Here is a 24,099-nt window from a genome sequence, read left to right as displayed (position 1 = left end):
ATTTTTCTAAACCATTTCTCCTGTTTTTCATGATCAGATTTAATTCAAATCTTGTCTGCAAGTCTGCTGCAGCCCTGTCAGCTTAGCATGCGCTACTTAGATAAATCAAAAATTTAATTATTACCTCCAAATGAGGACCTACCTCCACATACCCCACAGAAAGCGTAATTTGTTACATTTTTTCCCTCATACCCTTTCTATTAATGCCAGTTTTAGTTTGGAGTCTTGCCACATACAGTTCGGGATTTCTAAGGACACATTCCAATACCCTAATGAGCTTTAAAACACCTCCTGCTATTTAAAAAAAAAAAGTTATAAAAGCATTTGGTACAAAACAGATTTCCTTCAGCTAAAATTTCTCCCTTTCAAATGTAGTTTTAAATTACTGCAACATGTGGAAAATTCAAATCTCAACAGTTTTCCAATCACAAAACCATCATATTTTAGTGCAGCCCTACAAAATTAGTCATAGAAATTATCTGAAAGTATTTTTTCTTTGTTTGGAAGTAGAGTTGCCATCACAGTTATTTTGTGCCAGAGTCTTCCTTCCTACTCCTTGAGGCTTTTGTCACATTTCCTAATCAGTGAAGCTCTGTGACTTTATAATAATCTAAATTTTTCTCTGAGACCTCCACTGGTAATTAAGGCATGTGGCTTTACAAAAGGAAAGATAAGAAATGTTACTAAGACAAGTGATTTAGGTTGGTGGGGTTTTTTTGTTGTTTTTTTAACAGTTCTAAACTATTTTAAGCTTCATATACATTATATGCAGTATACGTAATGTTGCTATAGAGATTTAACTAGCATTTCTTCAGGATGTTCTGCAACTTGTTGCTGGCTTGGCCTCTGCAGAAACTGCAACCTTTTCAAACTTGTGCTGATACAACAAAGTTCTCATAATGTGTTCCATGCTAAATTATCTGTATATACAGGCTTGCTACAAAAGAAACCTGTGATTCCTGATAAATCTAGCCTAAGTACAATTGTGTAAACGTCTCCCATTTAAGTGGGTGAACATGATTTGAAATGATTGTAAGAGAAAAGCACAAACAGTTTTGTCATGTATTTGCAAACAGTATGTGGCATGTCAGTTTGGAAAAAAATTCACGTTTAATTGCATCCAGAAGATTACAGTAGAAAAGTGTTGGGGTGAGGGATAAAAAGCCTTTCCTTTTCATTCTACCATGGAATAGACTGAAAGAGAAACAATTTTGTCATTCAACAATAAAAATAAAAAGTAATCCTTAGCAAGTTTTTGCATTAATTGTTTCCAAAATGTTCACTGAAACCAAAACAAAGGGCCAAAATATGCTTGCCTTGCTCGAGAGAATAATCCCACTGAAACCAACAGGACCGACTATGCAAATATGGACAGCAAAGTTTGGCCCCAAATAAACATCCCCATAACTAGGGAAAACACTAATCACCAAAGTGCACTTAACACCATAGTAGCTACAGTTTCTTTATACATGCACAGTTTGTGCGACACTTTGTACATGAAACTAGCCAATGGAATATAAATAAGTGTGCCGCTTCCTTTTAAATATGAACATTAATAATGAAGCACATTCACATTTTTGCCTTTCAAAGACCTTTTTGAAAAAAATAAAAACACCTTCCCCAAAGTAACCTGGAACATGTTGTTAAATATAGCACATACGATTCAAAGAACAGTATTAAGGTAGAAGAACTTTCACACACAAAACTGGTATTTGCTGTATAGTTGGAGTGACTTATGAAAATCCCAAGAAAAGACAATCCTCTCACCAGGAGAGGAAGGTAACAGTTGTAGTGTTAATTCAGTTTCTTCTGCAGGGGCTTGTTTTTATCTTCAGCGTTTTCAGGGCTGAAGTCAGTACAGATACCATTAGGAGCAGAAAGAGATGAAGTCTCCAAGCCACTCTCAGCTCCCATCTGATCAGCATAGAGATAGTCTTCTGCAAAGTGTGGGTGCAATTCAGCAAATCTGTAGAAGTCATCTAAAAAAAAATCGTTGTTACACAGAATCAGCTCTTTGAAACAGAAGGACGCTAAATTTGAGTACTTACACATAGATAATCACATGATCACTTTGGAGAAAAATAGAAGCAGTTAACATAATGCTATCCCCATAGCTTGTTTTAGCTTCTCAGCAGAAGTTTACCACATGCCCAGAACCAAGATGCCACAAAGAGTTACCTAAGCCCTCTTAAAACACTTCAGACCAGAGCTTAGCTTGTATGGTGAAGGGGTAAACAGGCTCAGATTTGTATTAAAATGCATGAGAAGCACCACATGCCCTGACACAGCATCTCACTTCACTGGGGGAAGGGCAGAAGCCCTCCAGCTGAGGAACAATGAACCGCAAAAGCAGTCATTTCTTAAAATCTGGGAAGTCTTTTGCAAACATGCCCTTTAATGCTTTGCACGCATAATTCTCTTCAACCTAACAGCAGGCTATCACTGCTGCCTTCCACTTTCAAGATTTCAGCATTTCAAAACTCCTAATATTTTAGGGAATAATATTGTGAGAAGATAACTAATTTGTAACACATTATGAAAAACTGATTTTAATGTTGGATACTAATAAGACAATAAAAAGAACAAGATCAGTTCTTGGGGGAGCGGGGAATCCTTAACATCAAGAAGTTACATCTTGTGTTGAAAATCAGGCATCGAAGCCCTGTCACAATTTGCTCATATGACTATTTATTCAGACACGATTTGAACACAAGATACTGCACAGGATCCAAGTCATAAGAAGCTATTCTTGTAATGTAAACTGACACTGGAAGAAGCTGGATGTGAACATTATCACTAACTCGGTCACCTACAGTGTATCACACACAGCCCACTCAATTCACTGTGTTATCCCAGAAGAGTTCATGGTCAAACGATGCTGCGAGTTCCCTGGAGTGCAGCGCAGATGACAGCTGAAGTAGCCTTTCAGAGGAGTAAAGCCCAGCTCCTCCTAGTACAACTGGGCTGGTGTGGAAGAAGGGAACTACCACAGCTCTCCTTCTCCGCTAGAGACGGCATGTTTTTCTCAGTATTGCAAAGAGCAAGGGAATGTCATTTGGCTCACAGGGGCACTGAAGTTGTAGGTCGACCCTGCCTCTGAACTGTTGCAAAGGGATAGGTGGGGAGAATGCAATAAATGTAACTTCATCCTTCCGCAAACAAAAAAGTGGATATCCTTTATCTACAGTTTATATGGATCTGAAGTATTTTGGACCCTGTAACTTCAACAAAAGCTGATGATGTTTAGGCCATGAAAACCAACACTACCATCTATGTAAGTACAATGGGCTGATTGATCATGTAAATGATAAAGTCTTCATGGGGTGGGGGGGGATATCTTAAATGTTTGAAAGGGCATACAGCAAAAATTTCTCTTTTGATAATATTTAATGCAAGTTCAACTTTTTAAAAAAATAATCTCATAGCAAAGAATGGGATGCATCTGACCTTTCTCAAGAAGGAAACGTAGAACTTTTTTATATTTAAAATATTTAACAGTGGTAGTAGTCGCAATAATATATTAGAAACACTTGAGTGCAAACTCATTCATCAGAATCAAAACAGTTACGCACATTCAGTGAATCCAATGAGTATATTATTTTTCTGCAGCTAACAAGGAAAGAGCAATCAGCTATCAGCCTTAACTGGGTCTAGCCTGCAGCAGGAACATGAAAGCATTCCTTTTTTTTTTTTTCCCCTCCTCACATGGCCACTTTAAGCCCATCCCAAGGACCTACTCCTTTTTGTAACAATACATGTATATGCACCATATTGAAGACCATGAAAAAATAGCCTTTTTTGGGAAAGGTCATTCTGATAGTTAGCCCAACTAAGGTAAGATAAATATAAAAATTTCAACCAACAGTACCAAAGATGCTCTTACAGTCTCATTAAGCATAATCCTTTTTGCATGGGAAAGACTAGAATATTCACTGTAGATGCCATTCTAAGTAATTCTTCAAAAAGCTGCTGTATCCTTTCAGAAAATAAATTCAGAAAATCCCTTGAAGCAGTTGTTCACACAAGCATGATCGTCTATATCCAAACTGGCATCCTGACAACTCTGTCAGGATCCATTCCTCAATGTTTTATCAGTACTGGATCCAAATGAAAAACCTCAGATTCCAGGAAGGATGAATTGAACAGGATGATGTTGCTGATAGACCTCAGTAAGTAGACATTTTGGGTATTGTAGAAACAAGTCCTGAAGATATTAAGGAATATTTTTCAAAGTTGTAGACAGCAGAGCCCAAGGAAAAGTGCTTGGGATCCCATTTGCCTCATTCATCAGAAATGTGAAACAAGGTGATGTAGGAAGAATTGAGCTATTCCAGCATTACTTCTAATCACATGTCTCATCCTGGAGCTCAAGCTTAAAGAAGCTGTGAAGCAGACTGGAAGAAAAGATCACCTTAGGCATTTACTTAGGAAAAAAGTAATTTTGCTTCCTATCCCTACTAAGAAGAAAGAGACAAGAAGAAGGGAAGAATCCAAAGTGGAGTTCTCTAAGACTCCTGTCTATATTTTTGTATTAAGTATGCATATGTACTACAAGAACTGCAAGAGGTTTTTCTCCTGCCTTTGCAATACCCTCCTGCTACTTGATGCTCCTGATGGAAGCTCTGTGTTCATGAACCTCCTCTAGTTTTTGTTCCCCCTCAACTACATAATTACTTTAGTGTACAGGAACCTAATAGGATAATCCTGTGGTTAACACAGGTAAGGGTACTGCATTTTAAAGAACAAATAATTCCTCCTTCTCTGAGCATTCATCCATACAGATATTCACAATACTGCTAATTCCCCCCTTCTTCTTGTTACGAGCAAGCAAGGCAGTCTTCAGAACACTCACAGTCATCATTTGTCTATCAAGAGCAGGTGGAGAGTTTCCTAGAATTTGTGATGCCCACCTACAGAACCTAATCAAATTCTCCAGAATCATGTCTTAAGATTGAGAAATCTTGCCTCTCTCTAGATTACAGTGAAAGGATGAGCTTTGGAATCAAGGTGCATCTAAACAGTTAAGCCAACAGCATGCTGCTTAAGAGAACTGACACAGATCTTTGCCAACTAGTGTACTTTCAAACATGCAACAAAAATCCAGACTTCTAACCAGTCACATCCAAGATTATCAATCTAGTTACACAATCTTAATTTTGCTTTTGGTTATTCTGTTTACCTGCAACCTGAGCTTTTTCTCTGGGATATAAGAAGGAGCTTGTGAGCAGACCCCTCTGCTGTGCGTATCCAAAGTAATGTCAGTACTCTTCCACCATATACAAAGTTTTCATTTCTCAGAACCTGTCTGGACAATGTCTTCAGAAACAGCATAGTCTGCAAGTTTTCCACCCCTCCCTTCTCAGTATTTTAAGCGCAACGAATTGAGTATGTGGAAAGTTGTACACATTCCAGGAAAGGCAAGAGATTGAATATTTACAGCAAGAACTTTCAAGACAGAAATGCAATACCAGAAGTTTATTTTCAACTTCTAATTCTCTACCGCAATAAATTGGACATTCATTCTTACTATTAAGCTTTCAGATATGTTAAAATCTCAGCGCAATGTTTATAATATAAAAACGAGCACTTATCTCAGAAAAAGATCCAAGCAAAGTTTCAAAGAAATTATGTAAACACCATCCTACTTTCTGTAGCCTCACAAAAGACTAGTCTTGACTACAGGAAATAAAATAGGGAAAATGAGAGCTAAGCACTTCAGTGGCCACTGCTGTGGCTCAGTGGTCCAGATTTTCTTGTGATGGGAATATACCATGACCACTCAGGGGAAAAGGGCAAATGTAAATGCAACTAAGTACTATTGAAGATGGATATTAAAATATGAGTTCTTTGGCAACTCACATGAACTGGTCTGAGTTCACTTGTACACCTTTTCAAATTTACCTATTCTCAAACAATGAAGTATGCCAAAATTAGAGTTCTGCTAGGCTTACCAGCTTAAATTTCTGAGCTGGTATTTTTGAAGCTGGTGATGGGGCAGGGCAGGGAGGGAGAAAAGTTGAGTCACCGCCCAAATGAGTTGGGAGACAAGGAGCAACAAAGGCAGGAAAAAGGCAATAGCGTCGGATGGACATGGAAATGCTGGGGACGTGACAGATGAGAGGTGCAGAAAGGAAAGTTAGTACAGCAGGAATCAAGGAGGCAAGACATAGCAGTCAGGAAAAAAGGGGAGCACAATGGCAATGATACTCATTCCAATAACTCTAAAATAGTTCTGTAGTTGAAGCTTTACATACATATTGTATGATTGAAACATAGGAATTACTAGTGTAGAAATTGTGATTTACTAACACTGATGTCTTAATTTGTAAGATTTTTACAACTGAAAAACATACTGATTATCCTCAAGGAAAACCACTGGAACAGGGCATGTAATAAGCACTTCTACTGGAGATACGTGATATGTTGGCTATCAACAACTTGGTTAATACTTAAATGATACAACTAAATTTAGAACCTTACTGCATAAAAGATGAAGAATCTGAAGTAACACACAAGTACTTTGGTTCCCAGCATAATCTATTCACCCAGATCTCTCAGTTTTTCAAATGCAACTTTCTCGCCTCCATATCGCCTGCATTACAGACTATATATTGAGCAGCCTGGTTAATACCCCCTCATTTCCCCCGCAGACACACTCGTGACTTATTTTGAAACAGGCTGAGAAATTATTATGGGAGCAGAAAATCTTACATCCCCCTATATTCTGGGAGGGCAGAAACATTGGGGAACAGATACAAGAGACAAAGCAACAGGACAGAACTAAGATAGCTTTCTTAAAAAACATACTGACACACAGAATATGCTGAAAGAGCTAATCTAGGTAATTGCCTGACTTAATGTAGAGGGGAAAACATCTGAAAACATGTAAACCTGACATTTGATATTAAAGGTGAAACCCAAATATTTTTTTAAAATGTAAATTCACTTTGTCTGCAGTGCTTTTATCACTGTTAAAGTCAACAAGTCAACGAAAAATGGTTAAGTTTAATAAAAATATAACCAGTTTGTATATCAACATGAGTTTATACAACTTTGACAGTTCAGATCCACTTAAAATACTTACCATATGTAATCTTTCCTTTTTCTTCTTCATCTACAGCTCTAAAAAGATGCGTAACATTAATCTGTGACACACCCATGGCAGTCTTCAGAATATGAGCTAAATCCTCTTCTGTTATAGTTCCATTTTCTGACTGGTACAGCTATGAATCAAGACAGCAAGATAAATAATTGCAAAGCTGAATGCTAACTCCTATAAACAGCACCACACTAACAAGTTATGCAAAATTAAAATTTGATATTGGAAATTCTAGTTGCTCTCAGATTGATGTGATCTACTAAGGATTTCTGATTATTCTGGGTAAAAGACAGCATTGATTATTAGTTCACCTGTGTACGCTTAGAAAGTAAAGTTTCTGAAGTCAGAAAACCCCCTATGTTTACATGCCTAAACACTGGCATTTCAGTGATATTCAGAGACAAGACTATTTAACAATAGCATGTTTTGTAGATATGTAACTGAGAATAATTTTTAGTCTATTGAGCTGTGTGTCCAAACTCCAAGAGAGTCTGGAATCAGGAGATATATTAGATCAGCCTAAAGCAGATACCATTTCTAGTTGGTCAGATGTAAACCTTGAGATTCCTTTGACCAACATCCACCTGATTCAACAGCCAGTTTGCATAAAATGCCTACATCTACATGGCATTATATTAATGAGGAGAATCCTACCCCATAAAGTGATGGGCCTATAATTTTCAACAAATACTTATTCAAAATTCTAGAAAATAATAATTTGCATATTCTTAAGTCCTGGAGCAGAGTTTCCTCACAGAAAGAGTTAGCTTTACTACTGACAGGAGACTGACAACTAAAGGTAATTGTTCATAGTCTCATTCTATCTTTGTATAAGTACAGTGTTTTCCCCGAAAAAAGGACCTGAGTATTTCAAAACATCTGTAACAAATACAACTTCATTTAACTTTCTAAAATAACTCAATTTGCCTGTGCAATGGAAATTGAGACAGAAGCGTTTTTGAAACATCCTTGTCTCATTTTCAAGCATGACAACACTGCAAACATTGAACCATGTGAAAAATGCTATTTTAGAAACTTCCATTTAGTTTCTCTACATCGAGAAGGTGGGAACTGATGAGATTGAACAAAACTGGCATACGGATGTATTTTTCACACAAGCAGAAGTTGCTGTCACAAGACCGCACACTTCAATGGGATAAAAAAAAGTCAGTGGAATAAAAAACCTGAAGTACCATGGAAGACAACATTTATGCTAAAATTGGGAATCTTGCCTTTTCCTCCCTAGCACCTAACTTGCACACAGTTTCACAAGCAGTAGGGGCAAGGACAAGACACTTGTTTAATAAAACCTGCTATATTTTCACAGATAAGTAGTCAGAAGGTGATACTTGATGGTAAGGCTCACAAGCATCATATTGGCAAGATTTACAACACCCTTTTGTTTCCCTAACAATTAGGAATGGAGGATGCGTAGCACTTAGACTGGAGTGCTGCTCTTGGGCTTTATTGCCATAATCCACCCCTTCCCTTTTAATTGTCCACTGCTTTAGAACTCTAGTGGCTCAGTAACTCCTATTTCTCAAGTTCTTCAACCATATACTAAACACTTCCACTTTGAAAACTTGTTCAGCTATATGAAATGTTGCACTTTATCCCTGAAAACAAATGACAGGGTGTTTTGCAAAAAGTAGCACATGGCAGAGGACAGCAACTGTTCAAAGTCACACATTCATGAACTGGCTAGATCCTTCAGTGGCTCCCAGTAAACTGTGTGAATATCTGACTGTGCACAAACCCTGGAAAGGAGGAGGAAGAAAGGATATTGAAAAAAAAGTTCTTTTTCCCTTTTTTCTAGAATACTGTGAGCAAAATTTCCTCAGCTCGAGACTTTTCTTAACCCTTCCAATCATCACTAGCAGGAAAAAATGAGCACTACCTGCTTCCCCTTGCTGAGTGCTTCCCCTTCTTCATACATGCATAGTACTTCTCTCCAGTTCTACAGTTAACTTTATATTTTGCAATTAACCAGAAAACTCAAAATTACGTATTATGAGTTGAACAATAGAGCAGACAGTGAAGAAAACAATTTTTTAAAGAAACAGTTCTATTAACTTAAAGTTAGGTGCTTCCAAAAAGAAAGTAATTGCCTATCTGAGATTTTCTTCCTCTAAAATGGTAAAAGTATATTGCACATTATGCATCAAACAGCTAAATTTCATTGAAATACTTCCCAAAAGCCACCTTCAGGTCTACTTCAAGCTTGTTCATTTTAGTATGAAGACACAGAGCTGACCAAACAGCACCTGACCGTTTCTCTATGACATTACATAGATCAAATGGAATAAGTAAGGGCAGAGACCTTTCCGCTTTTCCCTCAGAAGTAGCAGTAACAGCAGCTATTAGAGGCATATTTCCCCCAATATTTGTAGTAACTAAATATTTTTGTTCCTTCCTCCTTTGTCAAATTTGTTTGATACTGGCCAAAGGGTAAGAATGATAGAAGTGAACACTAAACATTCACAGGAGCCTCATTTCTTTAGCAAAACATAGTTAAGAGAGTAATACAGGTATGCTGAAGAACCTAAAAAATAACTACTCAGAAAATAAGGCTACCATGTAGTACCATGCAAATCAATGTTCTCAACTCCATGCATTCACCAGTGATGACAGCATCAAGAGTTAGCACTCTTCAGTTTCAGTAACACTAAAGACCATGTGAGTTTCAGGCAAAGGGGAAAGATGATGCAGGATGCAGCAGTTTGCATGTTGAAATAGCAGTATTAAAGAAATTAATTAAAGAGTAATAAACCAAGGTGTCAGACAAACCCACCAGAATAGTAAACATTAAGTATTGCTGCTGTCAAATTCCCAAAAAGTCTGCATTAATAACTATCTATGCTGATGCTGCAACAAACCACTGAGGCTAGAATAAGATCAGGAGCACTTCTGGGAAGCATAAAGTCTGGGCTGAGACTGCAGGACCAACACAGAAACACGGTAAGAACTAAGAGGGAAGAAAATCTTGTCAAGAAGGCAAAAGGGGCTTAAAAGATTAATCTCTATTAACATGTAGGAAAAGTTTTTAAATATTTTATTAACTTGAAAAATAAGATTTGATTGAAACATTAAAAAAGTAGTAAGCACAACTCATTAGCCTTTAGTTTAGAAGAATCAAAGGGCTTCAGGTTTGAGATTCAATGTGCTGAAAAAGATTCTACCAGAGTTCCACAGAGAAAAATTTCAAACTGCAAACTTCATATTTTTACATGACTTAAACTTGCAGTGCATTCCCTCTGAAATGACCTCTTAATCTAACTTTCCATTAATGTTATTTTAAAATGCAATTAAGTATTAAAAGGGCATGTCAAACAAGCTTCTTTTAAGTCTAATGGCAGTATTAATAATTTCTTAAAAAAAAAAAGTAAACTACATAGAGGAAGAAAATGCTGCTTACCTGAAATGCCAACTGAATTGTTTCCAGAGTTTTGGATGGCTTACAGACAACTGACAGAGCAATGACAAATTCCCGTATGTCAATTATACCGTCTTCATTCTGTAAAGGAAAACCTCACCTCAAAATACTGCAATTTGTCTGAGAACTTTCATAAATAACTAACAGTGGCTAAAGATGGAGAATATTCAGAAAGATCAGTACATATGCCACTACAAAAAAAGTCTCACTGAAATGAAATTAATTCAGGGCAAGAACCTGGGTCATCAAAGCTCTGCAGCCCTTCTCAGAGTTTTGCTCAGAAGTCATAATTCAAAGATTCTTGGAAGACAGTGCTGCTGCTGTGACCCGTCACTTGCATATTTAAGATTTTTACGTTAAACCATCTGACTTACTGTGTTGAAATTGAAGTCAGAACTAGAGAGCAAGGTAGCCTAATTTAAGCCCTGACTACATGACATCTGCTCTTTGGTCTAAGAGAGAACACTGGACATATCCACCACCTGGTCCAAACAGCACCTCATCCACACAAAGATAATAGTCATTGCCCCATCCTGACTAATTGCCAGAGGAATGAAAAACTGGCCCATCTGCCAAGTTCCTAGGTCCTTCAGGTTTCAGGCATCCTAGAAGAACAAGAAATTTATTTACAAGGTAAGTGAAATACCAGCTAATAGGCATTGCATTCAGTTGCAACAAGCCACAGCAGAGCTTTAGCCTGAACCCATCTTTCTTCCTCTTCATATTTTGCATCTAGAAAGAAAATCAGTTTTGTCCAACTGATACTCCTTTTAACTTCTACCTGAATGAATGCTTTATTTAGTTGATGATAGGTGCTCTTACCTTGCTGAAAGGGAAATGCAGTAGGCAAATACTATGGTGAAGTACTCAAAAGCACTTAGGCCCAAATCAGACCTCAACTGGAACAAACTTAGGCTAAAGCAGAGTTTACGAGAAGTAGTACAATTTTTAAACGTGATGTTATTTCTTACCTCATCAAACAGCGCAAACATACTTTCTAATGTGTGAGAAACTGGAAATTCCAAGTATGCTGAAAATTCTTTAAGATCAACCTTTTCTTTTTTCATTTTCATGGCACTTGCAGCATATTTATCAAGATCATCTTCAAGTGTTTCTGGCTTCAGGCTAGAAAGCATATTATTTTTGCACATTTAAAAAACATACCCAGTTTTAACAATACAAAATTCAATATAGCAAATGAAGCAATGGATGATAATGGTGTAAAACATTGCAAAATCTGGAATCAGAATTACTAAGCAACTTTAAAATAAAATAACATATTCCTGTAATTTTAAGGCTCCCATTAGTTCTTGAACTGTATTAGAAATTACTGCAAGGGCATAGGAACCGTGGTCATAAACTTGTGTCCTTTATTCTACCTTGATTATAAGCTGTATGTGTAAGCAGTTCAACATGAACAAGAAACACAGTCTAGAACTAGCTAATAAGAAATACCAGGCATGGAGAACTAGGTGGGATTTAGGTCACCCGAATATGGCTGTATTGTAGGACAGTAACATAAACCAATTACGATTCCAAATTTACTAATGTCACTGAACAGGAAAGACCTAATGCATCTTGCCTAAAAGAAATCAGGGATTACATAATAGTGATTATACTGTTAATCCTGTTTGTCAGTCCTCGTTTTTCACATTCAGTCCAGAGTTGGACACCATTACGAGGTGACTCAAACAAAGTTACAGGAGTTAATACAGCTACAGAAATTCCCTCAGTCCTTCCAACTGCAAAACCAGATTTTGACTGATGAATGAACAGCTTTATATTTATGCAGGTATCTACTGCGTGGGTTTTTCGGTTTTGTTATTTTTTGGGTTTTTTTTTCCTAAGTTAAGCTTCCTGGTTTTGTGAAAATAAGTCTTACTATGAATATAATAAATGCTGCTGCAGGTATGTGGGGAAAAGTAAATTCCCTCCCTATTACAACATCAACAAAATTGTGATCAGCAGGTTTCCTCTGAACTGATCTAGAGTAACATGGGCATCCAAACTTTCCAGTCTGAAGACAAAAGAAGCTGATAAAGTCTTCTACAATATTCTTCTGCAGTTGTCTGTTTTGCTGTTTGCTGCTGCAGACAAGGAAAAGCAGCTGTTTACAGAACTCAAGTTCACACCAGAATTGTTCCCAGACTGCAGCTGGAACTCCTCTGCAGCTTCCTTTCAGTGACAAGAATGAATAAAATATTTAATATCAGCATTCTCAGGAGCTTCTGAAAAAATGATAAGAGCATTTCTGAAAGGAAGATTATCTAATATGTCAGCTCCAGACCTTGACTGCTTGCTGAAATGACCCTTCCTAAACATCACTGCTTTTAAGCAAAACCACAACTACTATGCTGTCTGCCATTACCTAAACTGACTCACCAAAACAGTGAGTACTAAACAGTGTTTAGTACTAAACAATGCCAAGCCCTGTATTTCTGAATTGCAAGACCTGAACATGCAAGAATTTTTCCAGAGACCCATGGGCCCTGCAGAACATTCATATATTCTCCATCCTGGCATTAAAGCACCTATGTTAAGTTTTGGTCCTAGACAGTATAAAAAGAGCAGCAAACTCTCCTCTGCAAGCATTCGTTTTCCATGATCAAGCAGAAAAGTAGCAGGAACAATGACAAAGAAATCCAAGGAAGATTTGAGATGCACACAGAACTCAACTTCTCACAAGCAGGATTACATATAAGAAGTGTCCACAGATAACACATTCCCACTGTAGTAGCTGATATGGATTTTAACTGTAGGATGAAGGACAGCTGGCATCCGAATCCTCCCTTGAGATAAGGCACCACTGACACAGAACATGCAGTCTAACATCTGTCTCTAAATCAGAGATTTGATTTGCAATGAATTGACTCAAAATTCACCTTTTAGAACTGAGCGAGTACTTGTTTGGTGAGTAGTATTCAAGACTTGTGAGATCTCCTCTTCACCAGTTAGTTAAGTCCAAAAAGCTAAAAATTTTAAGGCAAAACCTTGTACGGAAAGTAGCATGGCTTACCACAAATCTTGCAGACATCTTGTGGTTTGGGTTTTATAAATATAGGAAGAGATGTGAGCCAATTGCAAAATGAGTATGTGGATCAGCGAGGCAAACTTAATTGCTTCCGCTTGTCTAGCCTTTTCAGAAAGTAATTGATCTGTGGATGACCATGACCTACTATGCAGAAGTCTTTTGAAGTCAAGTGTTCCAAATCCCCACAATAGGTTTTGAACCAATATGAAATGGTTTGAATGTCTCAAATCCTTTAAAATTGTTACTTTTATCCCAATGGAGGCTATAAAAGCTAGAAAGCCAACAGTGGATGTCTTTGCTCATGAAATCATGCTTGTTTGCATAATGGCTTCCATGCAGGATCTAGGTTTTATGATGCATAACATTATTTGCTATTGTGGTGTTTTGCTTCATTTTTTAGGCCACTGCGCACTAAAGAGAACAAAAAGTCATTCCAGAGTCCCTGAAGATGGAAAGGGCATTTTTCAAGATCAACAGCTTTGAACATTAAATCCTTCACAGCAGACTTCACAAGGAAAACCAGATCCCTGAAAGTAGGATATTTTCAGTATAATTGCCACTATTTTTAGCAAGTGAGATGTCTTACCTCCTTAAAGCTAGTTTTAGCTGTATTTGACTATTTGAAAACAAACTCCTTTCTTGCATGCTGGGAACCTGCCAAAAAACTTCTAGTGTCTCACAGAGCTGGAAGTTGCTTAAGAACAGCTTGATCTTGTAGCTAGCTACTGCAAACTGCAAGCTCAGAGAAACATGCCCTAAGCCAGAAAAGCGCAATACATTGTTTTATGTCTGCTGATGTACTTCTGTGCAACTTCGTGTCATAATGGAGAAAGGATGCTGAACAGCTGCAAAACCGACCTTCCAAATACTTTGGCACACCCTGCCTTGATCAATGAGGCAGGGGTTATCATGGTTGGTATTTGCTGTGTTGAGCCTAATCCATGATCACCTCCTGCAATGGACTGTATTGCTTTTGTCATGAATGCAGACGGACAACATCCTCCAGAGGTTCTTTCTTGTTATAGATGATCTCTGAACACTCTAAAGTCATGGCACTGTTAGTTAGCTGTGAGGGGTTATTACTCTGGGGATGCAAAGCTCTACCTACAGTCTGGACCACCGTTTCAGGCACACATGGACAGCAGAAGTTTACATTGTAGTCTGGATGGTCAAGGCTGTTGAGCAAGAATAGGCAGGCACCAGGCCTATGAGGTAATTATCTTCTTGCAGATCTTACGAGCCAATAGAGGCATTGCCTAGTAGGATCCTTGTGGCCAACTGGATGAGATAATATTGGACAATAGTGGTCAAAATGGAACTGCCGTTTAATTCAGGTCATTCTTACCAAAATACTATGGCTTTTAAGAGACAGCAGAATTGATTCAACACGAGCAGGTTTACTAACATTAAATTTCACCAGGGCCAGGGAATGTGTAAGGAGGTAAACCTTGCAGGCTTGCTAAGGTTGTAGAACATTCTTCCAAGGCAGACATCACTAGTACTCATCACACGGGTACAAGACAAAATAATACTCAGGCTCAGGAAAGCAAAGGAGATGGTTAAGGATTCAAAAAGAATTCCAAAATAAATTGCTTCCCATTGTTAAAGATCAAAGTTACTGACTAAGAGTAATCCTACTGAGAAAGCTAAGAAATCTAGAAGGCAAGAACAGGGGATTTTTCCAAAATCTGACCTGAAAAAGATGATTTGGTGCAAACCATACCTTTTACAAGTAGCCATAATCAACAAAGCCATACTGTCTTCAGTGAAAAGTACAAAGAACCTCAGAGTCTGTGTACTAAATCCATACACCAGATCAAGAACCTGCCAAACCAAAGGGTCTTGTGCCACACATATACCAATAATAAAATGCACATTCACCATGATACCATATTATGTTCTTGCTGTACTTTCTATACTTATTGCTTTTTGATGCACAAAGTGGAAACCAACTACCATACTGGAAGAGAAAATGTGCTATCTTGTACAAGTATCAGTGCTGCCTAGCCTAAAAAAAAAAAAAAAATTAGAAAAAATAGATGAAAAATCTTAGTTTTTAAATAGTATTTGCCAAAGACTTGTCGAATGAATAGGGAAAATCAGGAAGTAGAAAACAGTGACTAAAACAGAAGGATGTGAGACACATCCACCTTTGCTAGATGTTCCAAATCATACTTCGGGTTTTAAAGGTAAAAGATTTGGGGAAAAAACAACCAGGAAGCAATTAAGTAAATAATGTGGTTGTAGAGTACTCAATGTTAACAAATTGACAGGTAGACAGAAAGCAAGAGAAATGAGAAGAGATCAATTTAAAAAAAGAAAAAAAAATCAAGCACAGGATAAGCAAAAAGATCTTAATCTGGCTAGAAGTTTGACGAGGCTATCAATACTTCCCCCCTCTCTCAAAGAGATGCAAAAGGCCTAAACGACTACAATTACTTGAGCAAAACTTCAGGTTACATCAAGACCTGACTTTATAAGCATCATCTAATAGCAAGCAGAACACAGTCACAAAAAAAAAAGTCTACTTTGGATTGCAGTATGTGCTACATTTGGCTTTTTTTTTTTTTTTTGGTAAAGAGAGAAGAGATATCTCTAATATTCAGAAAATAAAAGAATTAAAACTGAGAATAATTACAAACCCAGAAAATTAGAAAATCACTTGACTGAAAACTAAGAATTCTCTAAGGAGCTACTGATGGCCTAAAAGCCATGGTTCCATAAGAAAGGGGAACAACAATTAAGGCTAGAAGGTCCTTCTAGTCCAGGGGCCAAGTGAATGCAAAAATTAGAATGAAAAGAAGTTTCAGACAATAGGAACAAAACAATTCAAATCGGGACTTAAGGATTTCCTTGCAGGCAACTACCCTAAAGCAGCTCATAAAAAGTATCTCATAAAAAGATGGAGATGAAACTTATTTATACTGTATTAACACTTTCTGAAGGAGAAGATATCCAAAGAGGTCTTCAATAAAGCATAAAATCCAAACAAGCTTCAATGTCTAGAACATGGTAATAGATTCAAAGTACAAATAGAGAACCATTTTAAGCAGTGGGGTAATTAATTGTGGAATAAGTCATCAAATGAAGCCAAGGATTTACAATGTATGAAAGCTACAATAAAGATTGCATATAGCTTAGTAATCAGCTCATTGGTCAGACATAGATTATCAGGCTCAACAGAAGCATAACTGCTTGACAACTAATGAATGCAGAATTTGAGAAGATGAGACTGTCATCAATTGATCTCATTGATACAGCAATCATTTTGCCACAGGGGTCAGTATGAGGCAGCTGAGTTTCAGCCAGCTGTGACCTGGCAGCTGTATAGCTGTGTTAAGAGCCCAAGCTCTTCATTAGATGAAGCATGAGAACTCACTGCTGTGGCTGCATGACTTCTGGATTGGATCCCATCCAGCTGAGCACAGACTAAGCAAGTTTTACAGACAATGTTAATGAATCCTGTAGATATGTAACATGAACAGAAATAACTCTCCAGTGTAGCAAATTGAGGTATCACTTGATTTCAAAGAATCTAAACCAAAACCAAGTCTGGATTTGCCTTACTATAAAAATCTTGCATTTAAAACTGGATGTTACCTTGAAGGTATGCTATTGCTCAAAAATAAGTATTAAGACTAGATGCAAAATCCATTGGGTAAAGTCTACTGTTCCAGTTATTTAGGGATGTGACTGGATGATCTTAATGCCTCCCTGGCCTCAAAACCTTTGAATAAACAGCAAAATGACTGCATCGTCATCAAACATGCATTAGAGATGAAGTCATATTACAATCTTCATCCAATTGTGCCAGAAGAATACCATTGTAATAGCCTTCTTACTGGCACATATCCAATCAAGACAGGATAATATTTCACCAATGTACAATTGCTCAAAACAGAAAGAGAACTTTTGGGTTGTGGGGAACCTCACTCACAAATGCACATAATTGTTTTAGAGGCCAAAACAAAAACCCAGAAAAACATAATTTGAAAGAACAGCTTTAAATTGAGCAGACAGAAGCCAGACAATTTAACAAGAGGATTAAGCTGAATCCCGGGATTATCAACTGCATAATAAGAGATGTGGCTGGTTTTTTTGGGGTGGTTTTTTTTGTTTGTTTGTTCATTTTTCTTAGTACTGTAAATTCAGAGCCTTTGGAACAAAGCAAGAATGTTTGCTTCCCCTTAGAAGTCTCTCCTATCCTACTGGAAGTCTTTTCAGATGGAGATCCCGACAATGAATTAATATATGCTTGTCATCCGAATGCATAATGTATGCTGTCCTACATTCCTTATTCTCCAATAGATCTTTCTCTTCTTTTTTTCATTTGTGTACACAAGCTGGGAGATGAAGGGAAAATTAGTGAAAGGAAATAAATTACAGAATGGAAACATGAAACTATGCCCTGTACTTTCAGGTGAGGAGACAAAAAATGGAAAAGGGTGTTTGTATATTAAAGCAGTTAATAGGATGAGGCTCTAAATTTAGTTTCTGGTTGTTGAATAGGATGAGAGGAAAAGCAGGAGAAAAATTGGAAAACAGCAGCAACAAGTTCTACTATTCGGTCTATGTGAATTTTTTCACTCTTTGCTGAAGCTTTTCTGAAAGGTAAAGCCAGAGGGAACTGACACTATGAGAAGAGAGGAGCCACACTGCATATACTAAGCTACGGTTTCGTTAGAAAGTCCATCTAACAGTAATGTACTCAAAAGATCAACCACTTCTTTGTGCTTCTTGGGAAAGGGTGACCCCTCTGCCCTCACTGTTATAACATTAATCCAGTCACAAGACTGCTATGGCAGCACTGTTCTCCCTTCATCGGTGTCACAGGAAAGGGCAATTGACTCTTAACTGTATCAAATATTTGGAATCCCACAGTATTCCTGAATCTCTTCAGGAGGTGTCTTCTAGTTTTGTTCAGGAATGAACATTTCAGACACACTCTGGTCACTTGTCAGACTGTGAAAATATGCATTTTACAACCTACTCTACTCGTTACGATCTAGAGGTGCTGCTTGAGAGTGGATAACAGTATTGGTTTAACTTGATATCAGTGTTTCCCAATTGTAATATGACAATGTTCCGTATATATTCGTAAATCCAGTATTGTTATGTGAAGGGAAAACAATATCAACATAGTTATATAATAAAGATGCACCTTACATATAAATATTGTATATGCTCACCCAAGGCTTCTCACAAGCTTTGCAAATTCTAAAAGACACGTGTCTGAAGGCAGACGAAGTTGTCCTTCAGCCAAAGCTAGCTGACAGTCTTCAAATGTGTAGTCTGTCACTGAAACTCCCAATGCCCTTGAATAAACCAAAGAAACACAGTAAGCAAGATAATCTAATAAAACTATGCAGAATCATAACTTTTTTTTTATAACAAGTAATCCTGTAATTATGCTCTCTATTCTGAATAACAATAAGAGTCCATAATAAGGAAGAGCCCATAAAAGAAAGTTCACATACAAATGTGAAATGAAATATGGTACTTGACCCATTGCAGAGCATCTATTTTGACTTTACATGTATATGAAAATATAAAAGAACACAAGGGAAAAATTAGGCAGTGCATAGACTTTCAAATTCTGTGATATTTTCATAGAAGTGAATAACAAGGGTTTAACAATAATTAATCTAGAACAAAAATACATATTTATTAATAATGTTAAATATTTATATTATTATTATTACACTAACATGTTAATAAATCAATAATCACCTGAGCAGAACAACTATTACCTTCAAGTAATTAAAATTATACAACAGGCAACATTTCTCTACAAAGAATGGCTAGAACATGAGTATAAAAGAAAGTAGAGTTAGACTCCAAGCAAACACAAGTTATTTTTAAGGCCTTGACTCTGTGTAAGCACTGCTCAGCAATAATGAAAACATCCCTGTATTATCAACACTTTTCAGCACAAATACAAAGCATAGCCCCATACTAGCTACTATGAAGGAAATTAACTCTATCCCAGCCAAAACCAGCACAGCTGTAAGAAAGGTAGAAGAAACAATACTCCCAAGTTTTCATATGCCAAACAATTAAGTACTCATTTTTGCTATACTTCTCACTTGATGCTCTGTAGTAATAGCAGCACCAAAAGATACTTCAAGGAAATCCTGATACTGTAGTTGCACTGCATTTGCTATGCCACAGTTGAGAGAAAGACACTTTGCTTTGGAAGAGGCCTTTAAGAATTCAGTGTACAACCATAAGACGCAATTTAGAAAGCAAACACTGCTCCATACAAGTTACTCATCTGCCATGTTTTCCATTATACTTGATTTTACGTATATCAGTACGGAACACTATCTCCTTTGTGCAGCTTTTTCTAGTTTGATGAAGTCTTCACAAAATTTTTTTCTTCACTTACCTTCATTCTTTTCATCTACAGGTTTTTCTACCTTACTATTAACCACCTTTTTCATCTGTGAAGTTAATACACAGTAATGGCAAGATTGATACAAAACCCCGAGGCATGCCACAGTCATTTTGGCTTTGATGAAAACTCTACATTCAATTCTATACCTTATTATAGACAGTTTGATCTGTAATGGCAGTTACCTCTCATGCAGTAACAACTTAATTTCTGTTAAGTAGCCTCTTCCCTAGAATCTCATTGCAAGGCCTTTGAACGCCAATGTAAATAACACAAGCCAGTTCTCTTTCATCCACCAATTAACTGTCAAACTTCAGGAATTCTAATACATTAGTAAGACATGCGCTTAACATTAAAGCTACTGATCAGGGTTTCTCTCCTCTCTAAGGTTGAGCAAGTCAAATATTCAGAAAAAACACCTCACTAATAGATTTTCAAGCTCAAAAGTACCAAATATGTTAAAAAATCAGGTATTATTTATTAGCTACTTATGAATAAAACAAGGACATAGACGGTAGTGATTTTGGATGAATAGCCTCCTCCTTGGAAGAAGAACAACAGGAAGGAACAAAAAGAAAAAGCCAACTAAACCAAAAAGATACAGGTACATAGAAAAGACATCCTAAAATCCTGCAGACTGTTGAAGGCTAGATTGCCTCATATGGGTGATCCTAAGCGATTAAATTCAGTTCCTCCAAATTTTTCACTTCTTGATCTGTTCCTGTTTCATCACCCTACTCCTCCTGTGAAGAATGTCCTAATAGTATTTGCAAATAAGTAAACCACCTTAATGGAATAGACAAGAGGTCCTTGTGACACCATATTTCATCCCATAGACTTATGGTTAATGTAGTAATAAATGTTGTGTAAAATCCAGATGAAGAACTCCCCCATGCTGAGGGCATTTAAATCTATTTCCAAGTTCCACCTGACTTAGAGATCAGGTATTACAGGTCTTGTCAATACTTGTATTAGATGGTATTTAATACAGTGTAGTATTATACAATACAAAATCAATTTTCCTTGGAAGAAGAAAAAGGGGTGGAGGAAAGAAGGAGAGCCTATCCTGCCAGTTTAGATTACTGCCTGTTCCCTTCTTCTGTACTGCATGCGCACTAGATCATCCTTATAAACTTCCCCGCCAACTGTAGTGAAATAGCTGAACTCCTAGAGCAGCAAGGACACACTATAAAGCACTACTATCCAGAGCAGCTTATATAAAAGAATGTGGTAATAACCAAAGATCTTGTCCAGCTAGGCACATTACACCAAATTTCAAGAGATCTTCAGGCAACAGTAGGTATAGCACACAACAGAAATACAGGAACTTATGGGCAATCAGCTGAAGCGTAGCGCAACTATACAGTAAAGGGGAAGCTAGTTAAAAATAAGTTAAACTGAAAGGGTAAAGCATTCATTTGTGGTACAAAACAACACACCATATTAGGGAATCAGGAGAAGTGACAAGACACTTATTTAATAAGATTCTGAAAGGACAAAAAAAAAATCCAGTATGACTCAGCAACTGATTAAAGGTGGCAATTAGAACAAAAAGACTGGTTTTTTTTAAAAAAAAAAACCAACCCATTCTCTCAGGGAAAAGAGAGAAGACAGACAAGTTAAAACATAACCATAAGGTGGCAAGCCAAAGCAAGAAGCAGTAACTTGTTAAAACTAAAAGCTAGCAGCTTTTCAAACACATCAAAAGAAAGATGACTAAGATCAGGCCACTCAGCCTGGGGGGAGGATAGAAGCCTGACTGACTGCCATCCCAGAGCCAATGCCAGATATAAATAACTTCTCCTAAATAATGGTCCCCAAACATGCTGAAGGAGCCTAGCCAGAGAGGAATTAAAAAAAACAACCACCAACCAAACCCAAACGTGTGATACAGAACAAATTCCAAACAAAAGTAGGCATCATCTCAGATTCAGCCAAACCATAAGGGGAAAATAAAACCTGCATCTTTTTATAGCTGCGTGCACCCCTTACAGAAGGAGCGGAATTTGGGCCAGACTTACAGTGCTATTAGTACAGGAAAAATTCCCACTACAATTAATGCCTGCAGGTATGCGCAGTGTCAACACAAACACAAAACAGGATTGAGAAGGGTAAAAGCATCTTCTCTTGCTCACCTGTTGGCAATTTTCCAGCCTCTGGACTTCCAAAAAAAGCAAAATGAACTGAAACAGTGTGTTTGTATATACATCCAGACTTTCGGAATTACAAATATGAGAAGTAAAGAAGGGGAAGAAACAACTTTTGCTTACAGTGACGTTCAGTCATAGGATCAAACAAGGCCAGATAAATTAGAGTTCAAGGGGCTCTTGAGTTCAGAAAGTAAATCACAAGCTCTGTAGACCTAGCAGTTTAACACAAAAGGACCTCGATTTCAGCTCAGAATTATGAAAAAACTGAGGCTGGGGAACATATAAAGCTCATTATTTGTGCTAAGACTTGTGAATTTTTCAGTTTCTTAGAATACTACAATACTGGCATACTAGAGTTCACTGTAAAGCCTGGGTACAGCTGCAACTGACAGGATTTTCTACAGAACCAGTTACCAAACTATCCCAACTCATCTCCAGGGCAATCTTCCTCTACTTCATTTCAACTGTTAGGGGAAAAAAAAAAAAAGATCATTTCAATTTGAGATGCAAATTGCAAGTGCAACCCAATGTTTTTAGTAAACCAGGAATATAACAGCTTGTCCCATATCTTCATTTGGATGCATTTTTTTCCCCTCTTTTCTTCATGCTACCTCTGCTTTCACAGTCAGTTAACCTGAGCCTGGCCTTTTTACTGTTCAGCACTTTTACATGGCCAGATGTGCATGTTTGGCTTGACATACCTTGAAACTTTCTCCCTCCCTCCCACCTCTGAAATACTGGCTATTTACCTTTCATGATACCACATTACATGAAATTCCAAAATCAGCAAGTCACTTCAAAAAAACCAAACCAAAACAAATCCCAAAACAAAACCAAACAAAAATCCAAAAGCCTTCTTGCAAACCCAAACTGCTACATGCAACAGTTGTACTTGCTATGTTCTGACTTCTCACACCAAACAGCTCCCTATGTCTAACACTTGTGCAGTCATACTATAAAAATAAATTATCAACTTTCTCATCTTCTGCATACCAATCCACTATACATACAAAATTCTGAACATAAACCAGACTGTGACTGCTATAATATTATGGAAAGTGAGAGAAAATAGTACAGGCAATATTGTGACACTCTGAATCTATGCTTTAACAAAAACATTTTCAAAATGTTTTACACAGTTAATAAGCAGAACTGTGAACTAATCTAGAAAAATATTCCACAGGCTACTCAATAAAACCACTTTAAATTGGCTGTAATCCTTATAGGGTGCTGAAGACATTAAAAGGATAGCAAATTTGGTGTTTTACTTCACTATCAGATGTTTAGGAAAAAGACATACAAAACATGGTAGTCTTCTGTGTAGGAACTTCCTGAACCAGAGACTATTTGTACCACTGTGGCTTAGAATCACTGATGGAACAAATTTTTTACAGTATATGTCAGCTCCGATGGATTCATTTTATGCATCTGGTAGTGAAAGCCACAATTTTGTACATGTTTTAAAGAGTATTTAATTTTACTTTTAGCTGATCTACTGTTGAGTGCTTTCTATCTCTTCTGCTACAGAGAGTAACAGGACTTGCCTTACTACACATTTCCAGAACACTCATGACTTTACTGACCTTCAAAACAACTCTCCACTTTTTTTCCCCCTCTTTTTCTTTTTCGTTCTTTCCCAAGCTGAAGAGGTTTCACCTATTTAGTCTTGGAAGGCCAGGGTAGATAGCCCCTTTTCTCTCCTTGGACTACTCCTACTTTGTGACCTTCTATAAGCAAATGAAAGGCCAGTCATAGGAGTCTGGAGGTCACATCAAGAATATAGTATCTCATGATGGTTTAATTTTTAGACAAAAAAAGAAACTGCTAACAGTTGAACTTATCCCTTGTGTTAAGAAAATAGGTCCTGTAATTGTCAGTCTGGATAAGATCTTGTAGGCTTGTACATCACAAATCTTCAAGGGGTGAAAAATGAAGCGGATTCTCTTTGTGTTATCAGCATTCAAAAAATCTAGTTCAAACCAAACTGTTGCA

At 37.3% G+C, this 24,099-nt stretch overlaps 1 protein-coding gene across 3 annotated transcripts in view; it reads right to left on the bottom strand.

The window, feature by feature from the left end:
* Window positions 1-1,087: 1,087 nt before the first annotated feature.
* Window positions 1,088-24,099, bottom strand: part of LPCAT1 (lysophosphatidylcholine acyltransferase 1) — a 63,996-nt gene continuing 40,984 nt past the window's right edge. For all 3 annotated transcript variants that reach the window (XM_010583557.1, XM_010583558.1, XM_010583559.1), the window contains 5 exons: window positions 18,753-18,878; window positions 11,504-11,657; window positions 10,515-10,613; window positions 7,085-7,223; window positions 1,088-1,979 (listed from right to left, as the gene is read on the bottom strand). In XM_010583557.1, the coding sequence (XP_010581859.1) occupies window positions 1,795-1,979; window positions 7,085-7,223; window positions 10,515-10,613; window positions 11,504-11,657; window positions 18,753-18,878 (703 nt within the window). In that variant the 3' untranslated portion in view covers window positions 1,088-1,794. The remainder of the gene's footprint in view (window positions 1,980-7,084; window positions 7,224-10,514; window positions 10,614-11,503; window positions 11,658-18,752; window positions 18,879-24,099) is intronic.

This window comes from Haliaeetus leucocephalus, unplaced genomic scaffold, assembly GCF_000737465.1.
Source record: "Haliaeetus leucocephalus isolate CR32 unplaced genomic scaffold, Haliaeetus_leucocephalus-4.0 Scaffold915, whole genome shotgun sequence".
NCBI classification, from domain to species: domain Eukaryota; kingdom Metazoa; phylum Chordata; class Aves; order Accipitriformes; family Accipitridae; genus Haliaeetus; species Haliaeetus leucocephalus.
Note: the sequence above shows the minus strand (reverse complement) of the source record. Positions and strands in the feature narration are given on the sequence as shown.